Source organism: Pagrus pagrus, assembly GCF_965226575.1.
Source record: "Pagrus pagrus genome assembly, chromosome: 12".
Taxonomy (NCBI): Eukaryota; Metazoa; Chordata; class Actinopteri; order Spariformes; family Sparidae; genus Pagrus; species Pagrus pagrus.
Window position 1 is genome coordinate 14644844 of NC_140196.1, and position 20601 is coordinate 14665444.

The window sequence follows — 20601 nt, forward strand, 5'->3', positions numbered from 1 at the left end:
TTATTTAAACTGATAAGTGTTGCAAATTATCCGAAGGGTTTCTTGGATGTTCAAGACACATTTGAACCCAATCCAGTGAAAAATAAGCATTAATGAGGCTCAAAGTACAAACAAAAAATGTTGCGTGTCTGTATCTGTTCTAGGCTTCAGTGCTTACGATCTGAATCTCCTCTGGTGACAGTAAACCCTCCTGAAGAGACGACGTGCTGCTCTGCTCCATGTCGTCTGCATCTTCTTCTTTGGCTTCCTCGAGTCTTTCATCGGTTTCTTTTCTTTCACAGCCTCCCTCTGCTCCGTCTCCCCGTGTCTCCATCTGGACTTTTCCTCCTCTGTCCTCTTGTTCTTCATCATCACATGTCTGTTTGGCCTCACGTGTCTCCGTCATAAGAGGCGTTTCTTTCGGTAATTTGCTTTCCTCCTGCGTGTCTGTGTCTTTTTCCTGCTGCTCATTTTCATCTCCACTCTCCTTTTCACTTGAAATATCTCCTTCAACTTCCTCGGCCACGCTTCCTCCTGGTCTTTCTTCTACAGCCGACTCTGGCGTCACGTTGTCGCCTCGACTTTGAGGCTCTTCTGCACTTCCTGCCTCCTCTGATGCATTTGTGCGAACATCGTCCTCGAATCCACTTTCTCTCCCTGCTCTTACACTCCCTTCTGTCTCTTCTTCCTCTGTTTCTCTTTGCGTTCTCCCATTTTCTGCAGCTTCACCTACTAATGTCTCTCCTTGCATGTCCTCCAAGGTCATCAGCAACATGCTGCTGATTATTCTGTCGAATTCAGCGTCTTCCTCATCGCTCTCTGCGTCTATGACCCGTCTCTCTTCTCCGTCATCGTTGTCCGGCCACTTCGCCTCTGGCTGATTCTCTTTTGTCAGCTCCTCCGCTCTCTCTGCTTCAATCTCTTGTCTTTCCTCTGACTCTTTCAAATCTTGTTCTTCCTCATCCTCAATCTCTGTTTCTCTCTCCTCCTTGCAATCTTTCTCTTCCTCCACCTCTGTTTTATCTTGTTGTACGTCTTTTGTCTGACCATCAAAAACCTTATCAAGTCTTTGTTTTCCCTCACTGCTCTCCTTCTCTCTTTCCTCAGTTTCATCCCTCAGATCAAACATATTCACATCCAAATCTCCCAACGATTCTCTCCTCCCCTGATTCAGACCCTGACCCGTTGCCTCGTCCCACAAACGGCTATCGGCTCCTCCGTCATTAACTTCCTCGTTCTCTCCAACTCTGTCCAGCTCGTCCTCGGTGGAGGAAAACTGAGACGCGCTGACTAAACTGGACAGATCGCGCAGTTGAGCGGCCTGAATGGCTTTTTCCGCCTGCAGTTTCCACAGCGCCGCTTCGTCTATCGCCTCCTCCTCCTCTTCTTCACCTCTCCCTGCTCTGTCTAACTCATCCTCCGTGGAGGAGAACTGAGTGGCGTTGATTTCTTTCGCCAATCTGCACACTTTCACCGCCAGCTCCTCGTTCCTCCCATCCTCCTCCTCCACGACGCCGACTCTGTCCAGCTCATCCTCGGTGGAGGAGAACTGGTTCGCTCTCACTTCTCTTTCCAGCTGACAGATTTTAAACGTGAGACCGTCTGCCTCGTCCTCCTTCTGCTCCTCCACATCTTCATCCCTGTCTCCCTCCAAGTCTCCCTCACTCCGGCTGACTTTGTCCAAGTCGTCGTCAGTAGACGTGAAGTACGTGAGTCTGGACTGCGCGACGAGCTTGTATAATCTGGATTTCATCTCTTCATCATCGACTTCCTCCTCATCCTCCGTTCTTCCTTCATCCAAGTCGACATCCATCCTCCACAGCCTCTCATCTTCCTCATCTCTGTCCTCGCTTCCCCGTCTCTCTTCCTCCATCTGTCCATCACTTTCATCATCTCTCTCTCCATCGACGACTTCTTCTTCTCCTCCGGTGGAGAAGTCAGACCCTGGGCCTGCCGGGTGTTTCAACGACAGCTCCTCGTCCGTCTGATTGGCTCCGTGTGCTGTGATGTCACTCTGAAGGTCCAAAGGTTCAGGGGTCGTGGCTCCAGAGGTCAGAGTGTCAGGGGTCACAGCATCGGAAGTATGTTGGGAGTGGTCGTCATTTGTACAGTAATCCTGTGAATACAGGGAATGAAAGAGTTTAAAAACACACACAGTATTGATTCGTCTAAAAGAATGTAAACAAAAAACAAACAAAACAAAAACATGTCTTTCAAATGTCTCATGTAGCCCAACCAACTTAAATCAATCAATTTTAAATGATAAAAACACAGAAAAGCAGCACATTTTCGAACATGATTGATTATTTCATTCAGCTTTAAAGGATTTTTTTTCATATTTTCATATATTTTTGCTGTAATCTCTGTTCTTCCTCCAGACTTTTTTTTGTTCTTTACTTTTACGGATAATTTAAAGCAGAATCGGCAGTTTCACATGGCTATATAAAGCCTACTTGGCTACGTCTGCTGTGCATCATTGAGAGATCTCATTTCATCTCAACTCAAACTCATGTTGAGACTATTATGACGGATATTGCAGTTGCAATATAAATCATGGTTTTAGTGGGAATGGTAATTATTGTAATTAATTTCCACAAAAAAAGAGAAAACTCTGGATGTGATATTTGCTCGGGTCTTTACCAAACAAGCCTGTTCCCTCACATCTGGAGGATATCATTTGTGGGCCGTGTCATCTCTGTCGCATACGGAAGAGTATCAGGGTCAGGGGTGAGAAAAAACAATGAGAGGAGGAAGTTTTGTTTTTCATTATGCATTTTAAGAAAAAAGTGTTGAGAATGAAGTCAGCTCTTCTGGTCCATCAAGTCCAGTTAGTGGAGCGACTGACAGCTATGCGAGCTGCCCTACGGCTAGGAGGTCTGTGTGTTTTTTCCTTCTGAACAGATGCAGTTTTCGGCACATTCTCTTCAAAGTCCTAAAACTGACAACTACACTGTGTTCATGAGCTAAAAGAGAAATTATTTCTTTGTTACTTAAGCCTATTCTGAAGTACAGTTTCACCACTTCATCTACACAAGGCGTTTTTTGTTGAGGCAGTCACATGCGCCGTTTGATGTCGTCTCAGAAGGTCGACTTTAATCTTGAAATGTCGACATTACAACTTTTTTCTGTGCATAATTGGAAAAAAAACGTCCGTAGTCGCACCACAAAGCCTAGTAATGATAAAATATTGCAGCTCCTGCACTCAGCCATATTGCGCTTTTAAGTATTTGACTAAATTGTTCAACCCTCTTTTCATCTCAGCAGCTTGTAGATTCAGTTATTTCTCACCTGCACAGAAGAACCTGCTGAATCTTTTTTACTCTTCCGTTTCTTCCTCGACCTCCTGACTTTTCTCGCTTCCGGCTCTGCAGTCACCTCTCCATCCTCTCCCTCTCTCGCTCCCTCCTCGTTAAAGTTCACATCGATGATGCTGGTCCTGCAGGACGATGTAGGTCGCCTGATCTCGGCAGGCACCTTCCTCTTCAAAAGAGCCAGCAGAGGTTTATGAAGCTTCCAGTTCCCCTCAGAGTCTGAAAACAGCTCGTCTCCGCTGCCTCGGTGGCCCGTCAGCGGGGACGGGGTCCTGTTTTTGATGTCCTGCAGGTTGAAGTACGAGTCCGTCATCTTCCTGTGGATCTCCTGGAGGGCGGCGCCCCAGGAGCTGTCGGGCTCAACAGGCTCGGGTTTGGTTTCGTTGTCGGAGCCCATGCCTTCGTAGGCGGACACCGCGCCGGACTCCCTCTCCAAGGCACTGAAGACCAGGCTCTTCCTCCTGGTCAGCAGGCTGGGACGTGACAGCTGGGTGCTCTGCAGGGCAATCCAGTTACCATCTGGGCTCTTCAGCACTGAGGACACACACACACACACACACAGATATCATGCAGGCAAGCAGAGACCATATGCCAAACAAGCATACCACGCAAAGTACAATTACACATGCAGCAACAAACAAAAACACAGAGGAGGCAGGTATGAGCTGGCAGTGATTTTTAATAGAATATAAGCTTGTGTTTAAACTTGACCTCAACTATCAAACATATAGTAGCACTACACTGAAGCTATTAGAGCTGAAACAATTAGTCAACTATTGAATTTGCTGCTGACGGTAAATTAATCATCTGGAAAGTGCAAAGGGGAAAAAAATATTCCACAACAATATCTTGAACTAACGATGATGAAGAAGTCGAAGCAATGATGGACGAGATCTCACCAGCGTTGTCGAGCCGGTCTACGCTCTTCCAGGTCGACATGGCCGACCCTCCTCCGTCCTTCTTCAACGTCTGTTGCGAGTCCTGTATCAGACCTGGAGGGTCATTGTCCAACAGCGAGAAGGCGGAGTGCGACCTCTGAGGAGAGACACACCACAAACACAATAACTACCTCTCTGTTGCGTCGCAGCCACCTGCTCCAGTTTGACCTACAATCATGCTGGATGTCAGCAATTAGATTGAGTCTATGGAGCAGTTTAGCCAGCAGAGGTCAGCATACAGTACGTCACCTTTAATAGAAAGGACCAGAGGAATGTACATAAAGTAAAAGTACTTGTTCTGCAGAAGAAAAGGTCCCTGTGACTGATACACTTGTACAGGACGATATCAGAATTTGACTGATTCATTCATGTTTAAATAACATCCAAAAGACGTCTATTCAACATCTTTGCAGACGTGGCATCCTTACAGGGTTCAAAATTAAAGTTTTTACGATGTAAACATCTTTTCAACTTCAATCACAGATGTCTGAAGAACTTCTTGACCGCCCACAGAGGACTCAATCCCCTGGCCTCTGTCTCAGTGGCCTGTAAGAGGCACGCTCTTTACCAGGTGAGCTATTTATCAGCTTCATCAGATGCAGGGTTTTGGTCATGAAGTAGGATAATGTTCCCAGGTCGTGTGAGTGAATGTGACTCTCTTTTTACCCAGAGGCCTGGTTGGTGTTTAAGGGAGCTGGAGGCAGACTGATGAGGATGATCATGATGAAGGTCAGCGTTGTGTTCAAGAGGCCAGCCCCGGTCATATTCTGCCCTCATCTCAGCCAAAGTCTTCCTCCTGGTAATAATCTGAGAGGGACAGGGACACGATGAGTGCTGTGAGTGGATCTGATCCCACACAGAACACAAGAATCTTGTTTTCCTGATTCAGAGCAAATTAATGTTTTTGTGCAGGAGGTCTGAATTTGAATACATCGCCCTGTCTGGAAACAGCTGTGGAGGCTTTTCACACACACTAAATCAGCCTAATTACACACTATAAAACATCTGTTACTGCACAAATGAGTGTTTGCAGCTCAGGCAGATAAATCTATTATTCTTTCGTACTTTTTGCACAATCGTTTTGGCGAGTTCCTCGATGAGCTCTCCTCTGTGCTCCCGCAGATAGTGCGCCTCATTCTGCTTCTCCTGGTAAACAAACAAGCAAAAAAAAACACAAATAAGAGAGCTACTCAGCACCACGCACACACAAACACACACGCTATAAGCTGATTACTCCTCTCAACGTACGCTCTAAATATACATATTTGCTGTACTCAGTTCAAAAGCTTTGGGATACTTAAACAGATTAGTGAGAAGTAGATATTTTTTTTTAACATACAGGAGTAGAACCAAAAATATACACTCTGATTTAACCTACAGATAGATCTGCTGTCAGAAATATTTGGAGGATTTACTGAAGGTGTGGACACCCAGTAGCAGATCATGTGTTTTTTCTCTGTAGTCATTTAGCGTCTCTTTGTAATAACTGTCAAAGAGTCTCTTTGCGATGGTTTTGCATCTCCTTTCAGTTGTTCAGGGTGTCTGTGTAGTCATCGAGGGTGTCGTATCTGTCTTCTTAGCTGTTAAGCATCTCTTTCACTCAGAGTTTAGAATAGCTTTTGTCTCTTTGTCATAGTTGAGGATCTCGCTTTAATCGTGTCTTTGGAGTGTCTGGTAGATAAGCAATCCAACAATAAATGCATGATGACAGACTATCGCCAAAATGTGAACAACATAAATAACCTGACTGGCGGTGTCGAACTCAGCCTTGGAGATGGCCTCGTCTATGGCCTCCTCTGCCACCCGCAAGGCCACAGTGAGTGTCTCTGCCATGCTGTGCTCTGAACACAAAGAAACACAACGATCACTTGTTTTGCTTTTACCTGAATGATCCTTCAAAGAGAGCTGAAATCAAAGAAACAACAGTCACTCTTTCCAATTATGTCTAACAGAGGAGGGTAATTGCATCCTCTTCCGTTTAAATCGTTTCCAAGCCGTGTGTTACTAATCTGTCTCAGTGTCTCGTTCGTGTTACCGAGGCGCTACCGACAGAGACGTAACCGTCAGGCCGCTGCAGCTTTTCATTCATGTTTGCAGTCACTTATCCTGTTAGTGCAGTGAAGGAGAAGTGAGGGCAGAGGCGGCGACCGAGGGAGCAGAAAACACAACGAGCATCGACATCATCTGACTGTTTAACTCTCCACCGCAGTAAAGCATTAGATTCATGGCAGCTGGGAACAAATATGAGTTTATGGATTCATGAGAGGATTACTACGACCCCTGGGTAACCTTGAACCGGATAATGCTCCCGCAGAAGGTCAGTTGCAGCAACTTTCCTGTGCAGATGGAATTAAGCACTCGCTGCTGCCCCGGGGCCCTAAAGGTGACGCTTCACTGTGTGGAGATTAAATGATTTCACATGTTCTGACAAGGAAAGGGGCCTTACTGCATTTTTTTTTTACCTTTCTTTGACCTTGAGCTCGAGGCCCTGCCTTATAGACAGGGCCTCGAGGGCCAGTTTCTAACAGACGAGTTTAACGTTTTTGGAAATACGCTCATTTTCTTTTGTCTTGCGGAGAGTTTCAGGAGACGATACTTTCAAATCTGCCTGATTCAATATGAAGATGGAGCCAGCAGATTCTTAGCTTAGCTTAGCACAAAGACTGTAAACGCATCATTATTACAAACATCCTCAGTTAAATATCAGTGTGTTTTCTCATATCGGAGTTCTTGATGGGACAGAGGATTGTGAAATGGCGGGGAAGAGAGTCCAGCAGCCGGATGGAATGGGAGATGACACTCTGTGTTGGTTTAATTTATGTCATGCCCAAAACATGAATGGAGCAAGTGTCCAAAGGTGAATTAACAAAAAACACTTTAGAAAAATGAGTGTGAAGTACAAACAGGGATGGGTGTAATCTTGATAAAAGAAGTCTGCACCTTCAGTTTGTCTGTAGAAGGCTGAGTCGCTCCCACAGACGCTGCCCTCATTGCAGATACTCTCCTCGTAGGCACTGCCCTCTGCAAACACACACACACACACGCACACACAGATGTTGACATGATCACTTTTAGGAGAAAAATGCATTTAAAAAAAATAAAAAATACAATTATTTAGAAACACTAATAGGAAAATATATGCTTAAGTGCTGTGAAGAAGGAAAGCGGCGAACATGATGATGAAGGTTTGAGTTTTTAAATCCGTGATTTGAACTTGGAGTCGATGACGGAGCAGCGGGGAGCTCAGTCATCCTTCCAACTCTGAACCCTGAGCTCTTTTGACGTTGTGTAAATATTCATGCAACAATGCAGCCATTTGTGGTTATATAAGTGCATTAGAGCGACCTCGCGTGTGGTATTACCACGACCTGATCTGTGTGCAGCAGCCGCTGGTTCAGAGGTACAGTACAGTACACAGGGTCACTTCCAATCATTTTAAGGGGCAAAGAGAGGACTAAAAGCAAGTGAGGCTATTTATTTATTTTTTTATCTATACTTACTCCCTTTTATTGCTAAAAACCCTATAGGCATGAGTTCACTGATGTGAGATAACACGAGGATCTCCTTTGGGTTTCAGGGGCTTGAGCATGGATTGTGCTGCTGTGACCCCGAGTGTAAGTGTATATGTGTGTGTGTGTGTGTGCGCAGACATCTGTGTTGTAACATCATATGAGTCAGGACACATTTGGCCGCAGCACAGGGACATGAAAAAGACAAACACAGTTGCATTTACTGGAGCAGCTGAAGGTCAAAAGAACCCCAAAGCACTACGAGACTCTGGGGAAGGTCAGCGGACGAGCGGAGTATCTATATGTCACTCACTGTATAATGTTTATATGTAGAGGCATAATACTAATGCAGTGTGTAATATAATGTATATCATGGCAGGATAAATCCAATAGGAGCCACAATCATAGCAGTTTAAGTCATGAGAGGAGACAAACTACTTGACGCATTTGCAATTGAAAAGTCCAGATGTGGGCCGAGTTGAACTCTAACTGAAACTGCTACAGACACGTCGGCTTCAGGATGACGAGTAATAACACTGGTGATCCTCTGACTTTTAATCTAGCGCCATCATCAGGTCAAAATATTAATTTGCCCAATACTTTGGTTCATGGTTTTAACCAAATAACTTCAAAACTCAAGACATTCCCATCATCCTCATCTGTTTTTGTGTCAGGTGCTTATTAGCTAAAATAATATGCTGAATGTGGTTAGTATGAAATCTAAAATTAGTGTACTGGCAGGATCTCAAAAATGTCCGACTTCCTTGTAGAAAAACGTTCAGTGGAACTCAAAGTCGGAATTTCTTCTTGTAAACTTGGAGCAAATCCATCTGTCCAGACTTCAACAATGGCAGCATCCATTTAGAGGGAGTTGGATGTATTTGTAGACCGCAGTATTTGTATTAGGCTAGAATACTTAGAAACGTATCCAAGTATGAGAGTGCCATAACAGTTTCTTACGATCAGTCAAGTTTTCAGCGTCTTGCACCTGGAGTTTTGTCTTAACACAAATATAAAGGAAGAAAAAACGAGAACGGTATAAAAAAGGACTTAAATTCTGTTTTTGTACTTATGATTAGCTTCATCTTGACTTAATGCTGTTCTCTGTATTGCTCTAAATGTCTGTACTTTGAATATAAATATATCTGTATGTGCTCTCTTGCCTTTCTCTTTGCTCCTCACTCGTTATTTTCTTCACTCTCTGGAGGGGGATGTGTCACTGGACTGTGACACTGTCTTGAGGGGGAAATGTTTCACTGCCGCACAGTAGATGATGCCTATACCCTCAGCTATTACTTCCCAAATGTCAGCTGTGTTAATTCTGATGCAATTCATGCAGCTCGCATTATTCTTATGCAGAGAAAGCATCAGCGGGGCTTTCCATGAGTCAGACTATGCAGATTGGATTTGGCAGCTGAATAAACACCGCTGAATTTCCAGTGCGGGTCAGTCATAAACAAATTAAAATGCATGATACAGACTCTGTGTGCGCGTGTGAGCTTAAAAATGAAAACAGGGCTATGTGAACCAGAGTGAGACGCTGAGCGGTGGCCCGTCACCCGACCACAGGGGTCACAGCTGTGCATCATCTGCAGGCAGCGACCCCTCCTCATAATTCTCTGAAATCCCTTGTCTGCTCAATCAGATCACACTCTGGACTGATGACCCGGAGATGCTCTCCTCCACTAGACCAACATGCAGGAGCATATGCTGCTGGGTGAGCAGTCTTATTCAATACACTTCATAGTACTACCAATACACGTTCAGCGTGGCTGCCTCCAGCACAGCTCCTGTAAACCTGCGGCTACACACTGTGTCAGCCTGCTTAAAGAAACACTCCTGCTGGATACAGTGACGTAAAGCTGCAACTAATTGTTGATTTCATTACCAATTTAATCCGTGTGCTATAATAATTGTGAAAAATGCTCATGACCAGAGCCCAAAGACACGTCTTCAAACTGATTTTTTGTCCAACCAACATTTACCATCATGAATGAGAAATAAAAGCCGCAAATCCTAAAATTTAAAAAGCAGAGACCAGCCAACGTTTCGCATTTTTGCTTAGAGATTGCCTGAGATGTTTAACCGATTACTTAAAATATGTGGCAAAACAGTGATCGAGTGTTTTTCAAATGTTGTTTACATTTTATTGACTAAATGATAAATTGTGAAAATAACCGCTAGATGAGCAGCTGCCTGTAGTGGCCAAAAAACATACCACGAGAGCCGTGAGAGTGAACCAAGACAGTAAAGTCAGGGCCGGACAGATGAACGTTAACCTTCTATAAGAGCAACAGTGACGAAGACTCACACACACATGCTCGTATATTGAGTAATAAAATCCTAATAAAACAATGATTCCTGATTTCCAACCGAATGATTATATGCAGGAAGCAAACAAACTTGCATTCTGGAGGCAGCGACAGTAATCTGCTGAAGTAATGTGAGATGAAAGCCAAGCAGGAGTTTAATCCTGTTTCACTCTCCCTCTAACTTGCTGTTCTACGTGTGAAACAGCAAAAATCACGTGATCCCATGACACACAGTTTGTTTAGGTAGACACATATCCTCCTGATAAAACCACACTGTCACTTCTCAGGAGTGTAAATTCATCCCCACAGTAATCTGTTTACAGCATTCAATAGAGGATTAGACTCACAGAAAAGATCTGAACGACTCGTACTCAGGATTTCAGAACCTTTTCAGATGTCTTATTTATCTGAAGTGAGTCACAGACAAGACCTGTCGGTGCAGGTTGATCCTAAATGTCGACGGAACATAAAAAAATGTAAAAGTAATCACATCACCAGAGTTAAAAGGTTTTAGCCGCAACTCTGATGAGCAGAGTGATTTACCAGTAAGCTCTGAAAGCGCGCTGTGCTCCACCAGGTGCTTCCTGTAAAGAGTCTTCAGCACCTTGGCGCTGCCAAACCTCTTGAAGCGCTGCTTCACGTTCGTGTAGAACCACTCCAGTGACTGAGTCTTCAACAACCTGTGAGAGACACACAGACAGACCTGAACTTTACAAGTGTTATCAATGTGTGTCGGACTGTGATCCTTTGTCAACACACTGGTCTCCAATTCAATTGCTTAATGGCCATTCGTAACGCTAATACCAGATAATAAAATACTTCCAGAGACGGTTGGTTTGCACAGGAAGCATGAAAGCTTGATATTTTCTGAGAGAGTTATTGTACCGCGCAAATCTCATAATGTTGCAACCTTATTTCCTAGAGACATTTTAGAGTTAGTGTATGGATTATAATAGCAGTGATAAAGCAGGATACGTGACATTATTTCAGGATACAACAATTATTCTGTCAGCTTCATTATTTTGTTGTTATTACAGGAACTGTAGAATATTTTAAAGGTAGTTAAACAGAAGGAATAAAATCCTGTATGCTCAACACTTAAAAGTTACATCCCACAGCCACAAGTTGGAGAGGGAGCCGTTTGAAGTGAAAATTTGTGAAAACCTGAGTGTACACGACCTTCTCAGCACCAAACAGCGGACTGACAAAGTTAGCAATAAGCTAGTGAACATAATGGAGCATTTAGCAGCTAAAGCGATATATATTTCAATCAGGAGCTGGTGGAAACCAAAAACAGAGCTTAGAGGACAGTGAATATTGGACATACATCTGACGGATGGACAGAAACATGACTTCAAATAAACGATAAATAACTGTTTCTACTGCATTTAAACGAAAAGGCTTTAAATTTAGAAGTTTACCGTCTGTTTGACTGATTCAGATCTGTACCGCAGTGAGAAATCAACTAGTGAATCCAGAGTCTCGTGTTTAAAGTCATGTCAGTTGAACACATGTCATGTTTTATTAATCTAACAGGTGTGTTATCAAAGTGGGTTTTCATGTAGATCTAATTTATGAATGACAGATTCGTGTCTCACCTCCACGTTTCAACTTTCACGATTAAAATGAAGTTGGATGTAATTGAATGTTGAGGAATGACAGCTGTGGGGCACTGCAGAGATATTCATGTCAGCATGCTAAATTAGTTGCCATCTGTTCACTGTGCGCCTGAGTGTGAAGGAGGCTGAGTGAGTGTGTGTACAGGGAGTGTTTTGACAGGAGGTGGAGGTGACACGCACACACAGTCTTCGAGTGTGACCCACCTCGTCCAGTCTGTGCGTCTCCTCAGACAGACCGGTGGAGGAGACCGTCAGGGAGGTTTAACAACCAGCTCTCGTCAACTCTTCTCATTAATTTTAGGTCATGATATAAACTAAGAGGTGCTTGGTTCGATCCTTTCTGTGTGGATTTTGCTTGTTGTCCCTGTGTCTGTGTGCGTCTTTCTGCAGGTTCTCAGGTGATTTGACAGGTTTAATTACTCACACTGTGGGTGTTTGTTATTATGACGACTGCCCCCTCCTTCTGCCCAAAGCCTGCTGGGATATCTGCAGCCACCCATCATCCAGAGCAGACTAGGCGGGTGTAGAGAAACAACTTTGGGTCTCTGCAGTATACAATATTTGTAATATGCACTACTGTATAATGCCTACTGTAGTTTAAAGGTTAAGTACAATTTACTTATTGTTATTGGTTTATTAGCATCACCATTAGCTTATGCCGTGATGTCAGCTAGTCCTCCTGGGTTACGAGACAGAAATCGCAACTTTTGAGATGCAGTCAAATAAATCATATTAATTCAAACAACACCAATTTAAAAAAAGATCCATCATCGAATCATTAGTCAGCAAGTAAGTTGAGTCATCTGGTCATCCAATCTGTCTCAAAACTATAAAACCACATCGAAGAGTCGTACTTTTAGCACTGGGTGACATGTCCCTTTATAACCATGAACGTTGGCACTGTAGTTTGTGTTTAGTCTGACATACACTGACCTGCTGTAGAGTACATAATGTGCATTCATCTGCAGCATATACAGTTTACTCACGTTGTGCATCATTTGCTAAAAACTGCCCAGCAGAAAACCTTGAAGCCATTACAAGCTTTCACTTGTAAATATCCAGAACCTGATGAAAAACAGGCTCAATAGGCATCAGACAGATAAAAAACCTTGAAGTCAACACAGTACAAATATCTACTGGTAAAATAAAACCACTGAATGTAACATCACAGCCAGTGAAAAGTTAGAAAAAATTATAAATGACGGAGTAATATAACATCTTTGAATATTTTATATTTATACAACGATTAAACACTTTCACATAAAAAAGTTTCAAGGAAATTAACTGACTACAGTCGATAAAACCCAAAAAGTGGGTTTTCAGCTCTGAAGCTATATTTAAGATCTATGGCACTCATTTTTTTATGCAGGACCACACTACTTCTGTGACAGAACTACATTAATACGACGCAGAACCAAAATTTGTGAACAGTGAAAAATAAGCGATTCGGATGTTTAGAAATACACAGAGAAAAAATGCTGAAATTTAGCTCTGAGGGCCAAACTTTAAAAAAATCATAGTATAGCTACAGGATTTTACACGGTCTCATGAATTCAATAGAAGGTTCAACATGATTTTCTTCAAGAAAATCCATGACATGAACTGAGAGGCACCAAGTGACTTGGCATGGTATGACCCTGTGAGCTGTTTTAAACATATGTACTTCCTCAGTAGAAACCTCCTAAACTTTTAAATCTACATCGCTATGTACCTCAATGTGTGGGTGCTGACAGGGACTTCGTGGTGCGTTCAAGGTGCAACTCATAAACTAAGAAATCTGTGCCCGAATGGCCACGAAGGTTGATGAAAACAGGAAGTTCCTTGTTGAAATACAAAAGGTCTCTACATCTGTCACAACTTTGTTCTTTAACGACAGCAATTTTAATTTTCAAATGCTATCATCACTGGGGCGGCTGTGGCTCAGGAGGTAGAGCGAGTCGACCAGTAATCGCTGGTTCGAATCCTCGGCTCCCCCGGCTGCATGTCTGAACCCCAACATTGCTCCTGATGAGCAGTTGGCACATTGCACGGCAGCCTCTGCCATCAGTGTATGAGTGGGTAAATGTGTCTTATCCTATCAAAAGAATAAGTCAGCTATTGAAAATGTAAATCGTTCAGTCTTAATCACTACATCACGATCACAATCACTGCACATATTTTCCAGTCTATCCAATGAAATCATAAAACAAACATGTCACATCTGAGCTAGTGGTTAAAATATAAAAATCACCAAATATTGACATGACACACCCCGGCAAAAGAAAGAAAAGGTGGAAAATTGTCTTTCTACATACAGTTTTTCTTCCGACACTACCGCCTTGTAAGTCCTTCTCTCTGTGTCATATTTCATCCAGCGGCAGCTTCATCCTGCACTGTATCTTACTGACTATGTTGTATGTAATAAGTGCTAAATCCATCTCTCCAGCAGCAGAGTTAAGACCTTAACAACCTTTGACGTCAGCCTCTCATCCTTAACTTAGCCCCATGTACTTGGCACACACACACACACTCTGAATCCCTCTACCACCACCACTTCCACCACCGCCGACCTTACCTGCTCTTCTGGCAGGAGGAGCAGAGCCAGGCTTTGTCCCGCTTGTTGTAGACCCGGCAGGCCTTGCAGACGTTGTAGTGGCAGTCGCGGCACTCGCGCTTGGGGTTGAGCAGGAAGGTGAAGGGCGAGCAGCAGCGGATGCAGCAGCGCCGGTTGAAGCAACTCTGCCGTGACAGCAGGAGGCAGCGACTGCCCTCCTCGTCCAGCTCCTGCTTCAGTTCACTGTGGGGAGGAGGGGGAGGGATGCTCAGAGGGAGGAAGATACCAGGGATGTGTGGGTGTGTGTGTGTGTGTGTGTGTGTGTGTGTGTGTGTATGAGTGAGAGAGAGAGAGAGAGTTGTACAAAATGAGAGGAGAAAATGCAGAATATGTAAGTCTGTGGAAGGAGACAGGGACGATATAGTTCCTCTCTGTGGATAAAGCAACAATCGTGAGTGAAACAGGATGATTCTGACGACGAGGACATGGAGTGCACGTCAACACACAGCCAGTCACGCTGATCCTTTAATGAAAATGGGGCAGAAATTAAAGTGCTTCCACAAAGTCGGTCAGTTCATCATTTTATAAACATCATTTAAAAGGTGAATGAGGATTATAAAGAGCAGCAATATTTCCCCTGATGCACATTATTAATCCCCGGGTGGTCAAAAATAAATAAATAAATAAATAAATAAATAACGGAAATCTGGTTCATGAATGTCAGATCATCGTTTCACGTTCATTTAAATGCCTCCTGCTGCGCTCATGTAAAGGTTAGAGGAGGAAGCTGTGATGAATAATACATCGGTGTGTTTCCTCGACAGCAGCAGCAGCTTCTCTGTCTATGTGGCTCCACATGGCAGAGTATTCATCAGTTATTCTGGACCTTTTTAATTCTCTCTGTTTGTTCTTTTCTATCATTTACCACGTTTTTAATTGCAATTCCCCCTTTTCCTGCTTTTGAACACGCATGCTCAACTACCCTTCAACACCCTCAACATGCCATGTTGTGTGTGATTTTTTATGTGCTTGTTCGTCTATTTGTCAGTTGTTTACACTGTCTTTTCTGCTTTGTTTTGTTTGTTTTGTTTTTCTCACGTAGTGTTATTCCCACATCTCTCATATCTACTTGCTCATAATCTCAAAATCCGTTGTATTTTAACATTTTTAGCAGAGCAAAACATTGTCGTCACTGCAGATCTCATACATTCACCTGTTAAATGCAAAACTTTAACATTTATGTGCACATCCTGCAAGTTTTCCTGCATTCAAAAACCACATCTGAAACAGAAGTTTCCAGACGACGGAAGAAGAAATTACAGCAAAAAACCCCTAAAAAACAAGATGGATGGAGGCAGAAGAGAGACGAATGGAAACTGGTGTAAGCGGCGCCCGAAGGAAAGTGTCAAAAAAATCCATTATTTTCACATCAGGCCTGCAGGAGCATCATCCGTGACTGAATCATTTATAGGTGATTACTGCTGGAGATTGATGGAGGCTGACAACACGAGGACACAGGCAAGATAACAACAGAGAGACTGTGGGCTTCAAAGTTGACTTCAGTTTAGTTTGAGAATCAAAGTTTAAGCAAAAAATTAGCTTCTCCATAACGAGCTTCAAGCACAATACTGAATCTTTGCTTGTGTCTGAAATGCCGATAAATGCACATGTAAAAATATGTGCAGGGAACATGAAGTCTCTCCTGAAGTGGAATTAAAATGGTCACAAACAAATCAAGACTGTTTTGGTGAGTTTTGTCTACTCTATGTTGAGTTAATATTAAGCGTTTTAAGAAGGATTAATGAGGCAGTTAAGCTCGTCTTATTTCAGTAAGAGAGAGAAACTTGGATTCAGATGGTGTACGGTTGTATTTTCTTTGTTTGTTAAGGAAAATAGGTGTAAAATATTTCCCTTCTTGACATTTGTGAGTTTATTTTGTTATTTTGTTTATTTATTAGACTAAGTAGCAAACTCACCACTTTACGTCTCTCATTTGTTGTCCCTGGGCAGGTGAACATCAACTTCACTACATAAAAACAACACAATGCATAAGTTCCTTCGGTATAAAAAGTAGAATCAGTGTGATAGACAGTTTACGCAACGCAAACATTAGAGATATTAGAGACACTTTTGTGCTGATTTTAGCCAAAACTTCAGCTTAAAACACTGCAAAACTGCCCAATTCTGTAATGTTTGTAGGTATGGAGCTCCACTTCTCCACTGTGATCAAAAATGCAACTATAATTGTGTCCATATCTTACAAATTGCTGCTTTAAATGTTGTTCAGAAAGTTGTCCAAACCCAAAGATGCTGTAAGCAAAAATTCACTTTTGGGAAGCTGAAACTTTACTACATTATTCCTTAAATAGATGAGCTGAACAACTGAACGATTATCAAAACTGTTGAGGGACGAACTAAACCGTAAAATCTGACAGAGCGACTTCGCTTAAAATTTTTTTTTTTAAAAATCGAGGGAACTGATTACCTCAAAATGACCAAATAAAGTTTTTAAAACTTTTAAGCTTATATAATGGTCTACTTGGTAACTCTGAGCTTATCGGTTTCCTGAGTTTTTTAAAGTCAACTTCTAAAATTGACAGCGTACGAGTCATTCGAGCTCGACACATCACATAGAGTCTCCCTCCGGCTGCCCTCTCTCTACGGCAGCACGCTGCATGACTGAAGCTCACTGGATGGTATAAATAGCGCTGAAGCAGATCATACACAAACATTTGTGCAGGGTCAAAGGCACACAGCCACAGCAAGATGCAACATATTGGAGTAACATGCAGGAGAAAAATACAAACACACAGTAGCATCCATTGTAGACCCAAAACTGCAGCTGAGAAGCAAACAGTGGACCTTACAACAACAGTCATTCATTATTTGTCGTCTGAATATCGATGAGACATGAGACACACATGTCCATCAGTGGCTCGCTCATCTAAAGCGCAGCTCTGTCCTCACACAGCCTCGTCTAAAGGAGCTTTACAGCTTCAGGCATGAGAACAGAACAAACAGGGAGACTCGAGCTGTGTCAGCTGCAATAATCCTCACAAAAAGTCTGTTTCTTGGAGATAAGCTGATGTGACGTCCACTAATGTGCACTTACATTTCTGTGAATGGATAACTGCTTATTTTTTTTCGTCTTTAAAGATTTTAAAAGATCTGGGGGTTTTTTTCTTTAAGGAAGATGACTGTCGCATTTGTAAGAAAATATAGCTGCTGTAAAACCCTGGAACGTTTTACAAAATACTCAGAATAGTGTTTGATGAATCATATCCGGGTAAATAATTTTGAGGATTCAACGTCAAACGTCTTTTTTCTGTCTCATCGTTTGTTTTCTGTGTTTTCTTTCAGGACTGATTTTCCTGTCGCACCGAACACAACTTCTCCTCCACAGACTTCCTCTCCCAATCAGGCAGGATTATCATCCACGCTTACACTCTGCATGTGTGTGTGCACTCCGGAGGTGCCAAGCGCTGTGTGTGTGTGTGTGTGTGTGTGTGTGTGTGTGTGTGTGTGTGTGTGTGTGTGTGTGTGTGTGTGCGCGCGCTGTGTGGGAGGGTGTTACAGCAGAGAAACACATGCCAGCAATCCGCAAGACATCGTCAGGTGCAGGGGCAGTGAACTGTGGCTGTTTGAGGACGAGGTTTTCTGCTGGAAGACTGAACGAGACAAACACAGTCCGCCACATTTTGTAATTCATTTATACTCAGACAGACACACATTTCTTCAATCTAACGCAAAAGCTTTTTTTTTGGGAACACCACACAGCTTACACAATCAGTTACCAGGGACACCTGGCTGAAACAAATGCAATCTGATACAACAATAAATCCTCCGGTTTTTGAGGTGTTTACTTAGTTACTTTAGTTTGTGGCACAGTGAGATCTGCTGTATTTGTGCATTTTTCAGGCACATATTCTACTTTTTACTCGATTAGATTAAGAACATTTATATTCAGACTAATTACACAAAATATAATCAAATAAATAATGATGCATAATCTTTATTACGGATAAAGATAAAACTTTATATGATCCCTTGGTGTCATTCACAAGCTACTTATAATTCAATAATATAATAAATGTTATTCTGAAATGGGCCATTCTGCACAATAAGTACTTTAACTTCTAGTACTTTAAGTACTTCATTTGATGCTAATACTTTAATTACTCAAGGAAATAAATCACAAAATCAACACTCAAGAAGGTAGAAAATAAAACACAACTTTACCCATTAAAATATATGTACAAACACACAAAAAGTGTAAGTCTGAGTTAGGTATTGACAGATGTGGCTTTTTCAGGGCCGATACTGATGCAGATTATTAGAAATCAAGGAAACTGAAAACCTGAGTGAACAATTTACTCAAATACTGTTCTTAAGCACCATTTTCAGGTACTTTACTTGAGTATTTCCTTTTTCTGCTACTTTGTTCTTCCTCTCCACTACATTCATTTGATATATTTAGTTATTAGTTACTTTGCAGATTCAGATTATTTTATTGTTTATGGGTTGTTAATTGTGACGTGTTACCAATCAGATATTGTTGTGGGCGGGACATTGTGTGAGAGGAGACTGCATCAGAGCCAAAGTAGCACATTTTTTAATTAATTTATCGGCAAACTAACAGAAAATTGGAAAAATGCTGAATATCGGCCTGATAATCTACACCTGGACTAATCCTTTAAACAGGATTACGTTGGAATACTTCAAACCATGAATGCAGATTATTTTAAATATGGACAGGCTCTAAACAGGTGTGATTAGTATCTGCGTTATAACACACGTAATGAGTAGTAAGCGTGGGGCGAGTCACTGTAAATTTGCAAGAAATTGAGCACGCCCTCTTTTGAAAGGACATTCCTCAACTCCTCCGACATATCATGCTCAGCATTTTTGAGGCTGGTCTGAAAGTTGACGGCTTCGTGCATCCCCAGTGTGGAGAAGGTCACTCCACCGTCACCAATCAGCTCGAGCAGTCCAAATCTGCTGAGCATGGTATGTGTGTCAGGGTCCCTGGCAGCCACTCTGCATGCCAGGTGAACTGACAAGGCCCTGACAAAATTGTGGTCCGCCAAGTCTGACACCTCTAGTGGAGACAGTTCCTTTTGGCCAAATTGTGTGAGGAACACCTTCACCTGAAGGAAGTAGCATGCTTTGTTGGCATGTTCTATGGCCTTGTCCAGCAGGTCAAGGATAAATACCATGTCCTGGTTCAGGACATGGTATTTAGCCGTGTCGTACGTAGGCTGCTTTTGGACCGTCAGCCTTGCCATGTCCTTTTTCGACAAATCACCAAGACGCCTTCTGAACTCCATGGTGACCTCACTGAGAAGTTCGGCCGCATAGGTGTCATAAAGCATCTTGGTGAAGAGTCGGGTGTCGGGATGCTTCGTGTCACTTGGCACTGCTGTCAGACACAGCTGATGGCCTCCATCAGCATATGCCACAGTGACACCTACAACATTCCTGAAAGCCTTGAGTCCGTCATCGGTGTACTCCGACAACCGCTCATGCTTCTTCAGCATGCTGTAGTGGGACCTCATGTTGCCAGTGCAAAACACTGGCAACATTAGATGGTGAAATCCAGCCACCAACCCTCTTACCCTTTCAAACTCCAACACCACTCCATCCACATCGTACTTGTAAGTCAGGTACACATGAGGATAGGAGATGGTGGTGGAGTGAAAAGGTGTACATGTGTCAGCATTTAAAAAATGCTGCACATCATCAAACGAGTGGAACGAGTCCAGCAGGGAAGAGCTGTTAACCATGCCCACATCATGGAGTTCGTCCTTGGGCTCATCCAGGCAGGAGGGCTGCTGGCCGAGATAGCTCTCAGCCCTGTTATACTCCTCGATCTCCAGTTCATCAAGGTTTGTGGCCATTTTTTTGTTTTTTGTGGTGTATTAAGTACTCAATGATGTGAGTGTGTGTGTGTGTGTTGTGTGTTTGAAGTGTGGGTGAGTGTATTTTGTTGAGAAGTGTAATATGTTGTTTTTTTTTAAGTTTTAAATGTGTTTTGTCTGTCTGTAGGTCTCTGGGACACAGGGAGGCTACAGGAGTTGCAATGGTCTGGGTTGCAAGCACTACTAGAGCCAAGTAAGCAACAGATATCTTGTGTGGTGCTCCTCCCTTATATAGGCTCTGCTCTTCCTGGCACAAATTCTGTTAACCTAAGTTAATTCCTTAATGCACTTTTTTTTTTTTACAGGGTCTTTCCCTTACTGGCCAGCCCCTGATAGGAATTTTGTCAAACTTTATGTACCATTGTATTCATCTCACTGTCCTCTATCCAAATATGGTGTCATTTTTATGTTTATGTAAACTATGAATTGTGAAATGACAAAAAACTGTTTTGCCCACAAGGTGAATGTACTGAAATTGTATA

At 42.7% G+C, this 20601-nt stretch overlaps 1 protein-coding gene across 5 annotated transcripts in view; it reads right to left on the reverse strand.

Annotated features, from left to right (window-relative positions):
• The window catches only part of myripa (myosin VIIA and Rab interacting protein a), a 31169-nt gene that overhangs the window by 5104 nt on the left and 5464 nt on the right, over positions 1-20601 (reverse strand). For all 5 annotated transcript variants that reach the window (XR_014623753.1, XM_084369140.1, XM_084369139.1 and 2 more), the window contains exons 4-12: positions 14223-14444; positions 10593-10729; positions 7169-7249; positions 5972-6069; positions 5294-5374; positions 4895-5035; positions 4190-4325; positions 3268-3824; positions 158-2095 (exon numbers count right to left, since the gene is read on the reverse strand). Coding sequence is in view for 4 of the 5 variants with exons in the window: in XM_084369140.1 (XP_084225266.1) it covers positions 158-2095; positions 3268-3824; positions 4190-4325; positions 4895-5035; positions 5294-5374; positions 5972-6069; positions 7169-7249; positions 10593-10729; positions 14223-14444 (3391 nt within the window). In the remaining variant the exon portion in view is untranslated. The remainder of the gene's footprint in view (positions 1-157; positions 2096-3267; positions 3825-4189; positions 4326-4894; positions 5036-5293; positions 5375-5971; positions 6070-7168; positions 7250-10592; positions 10730-14222; positions 14445-20601) is intronic.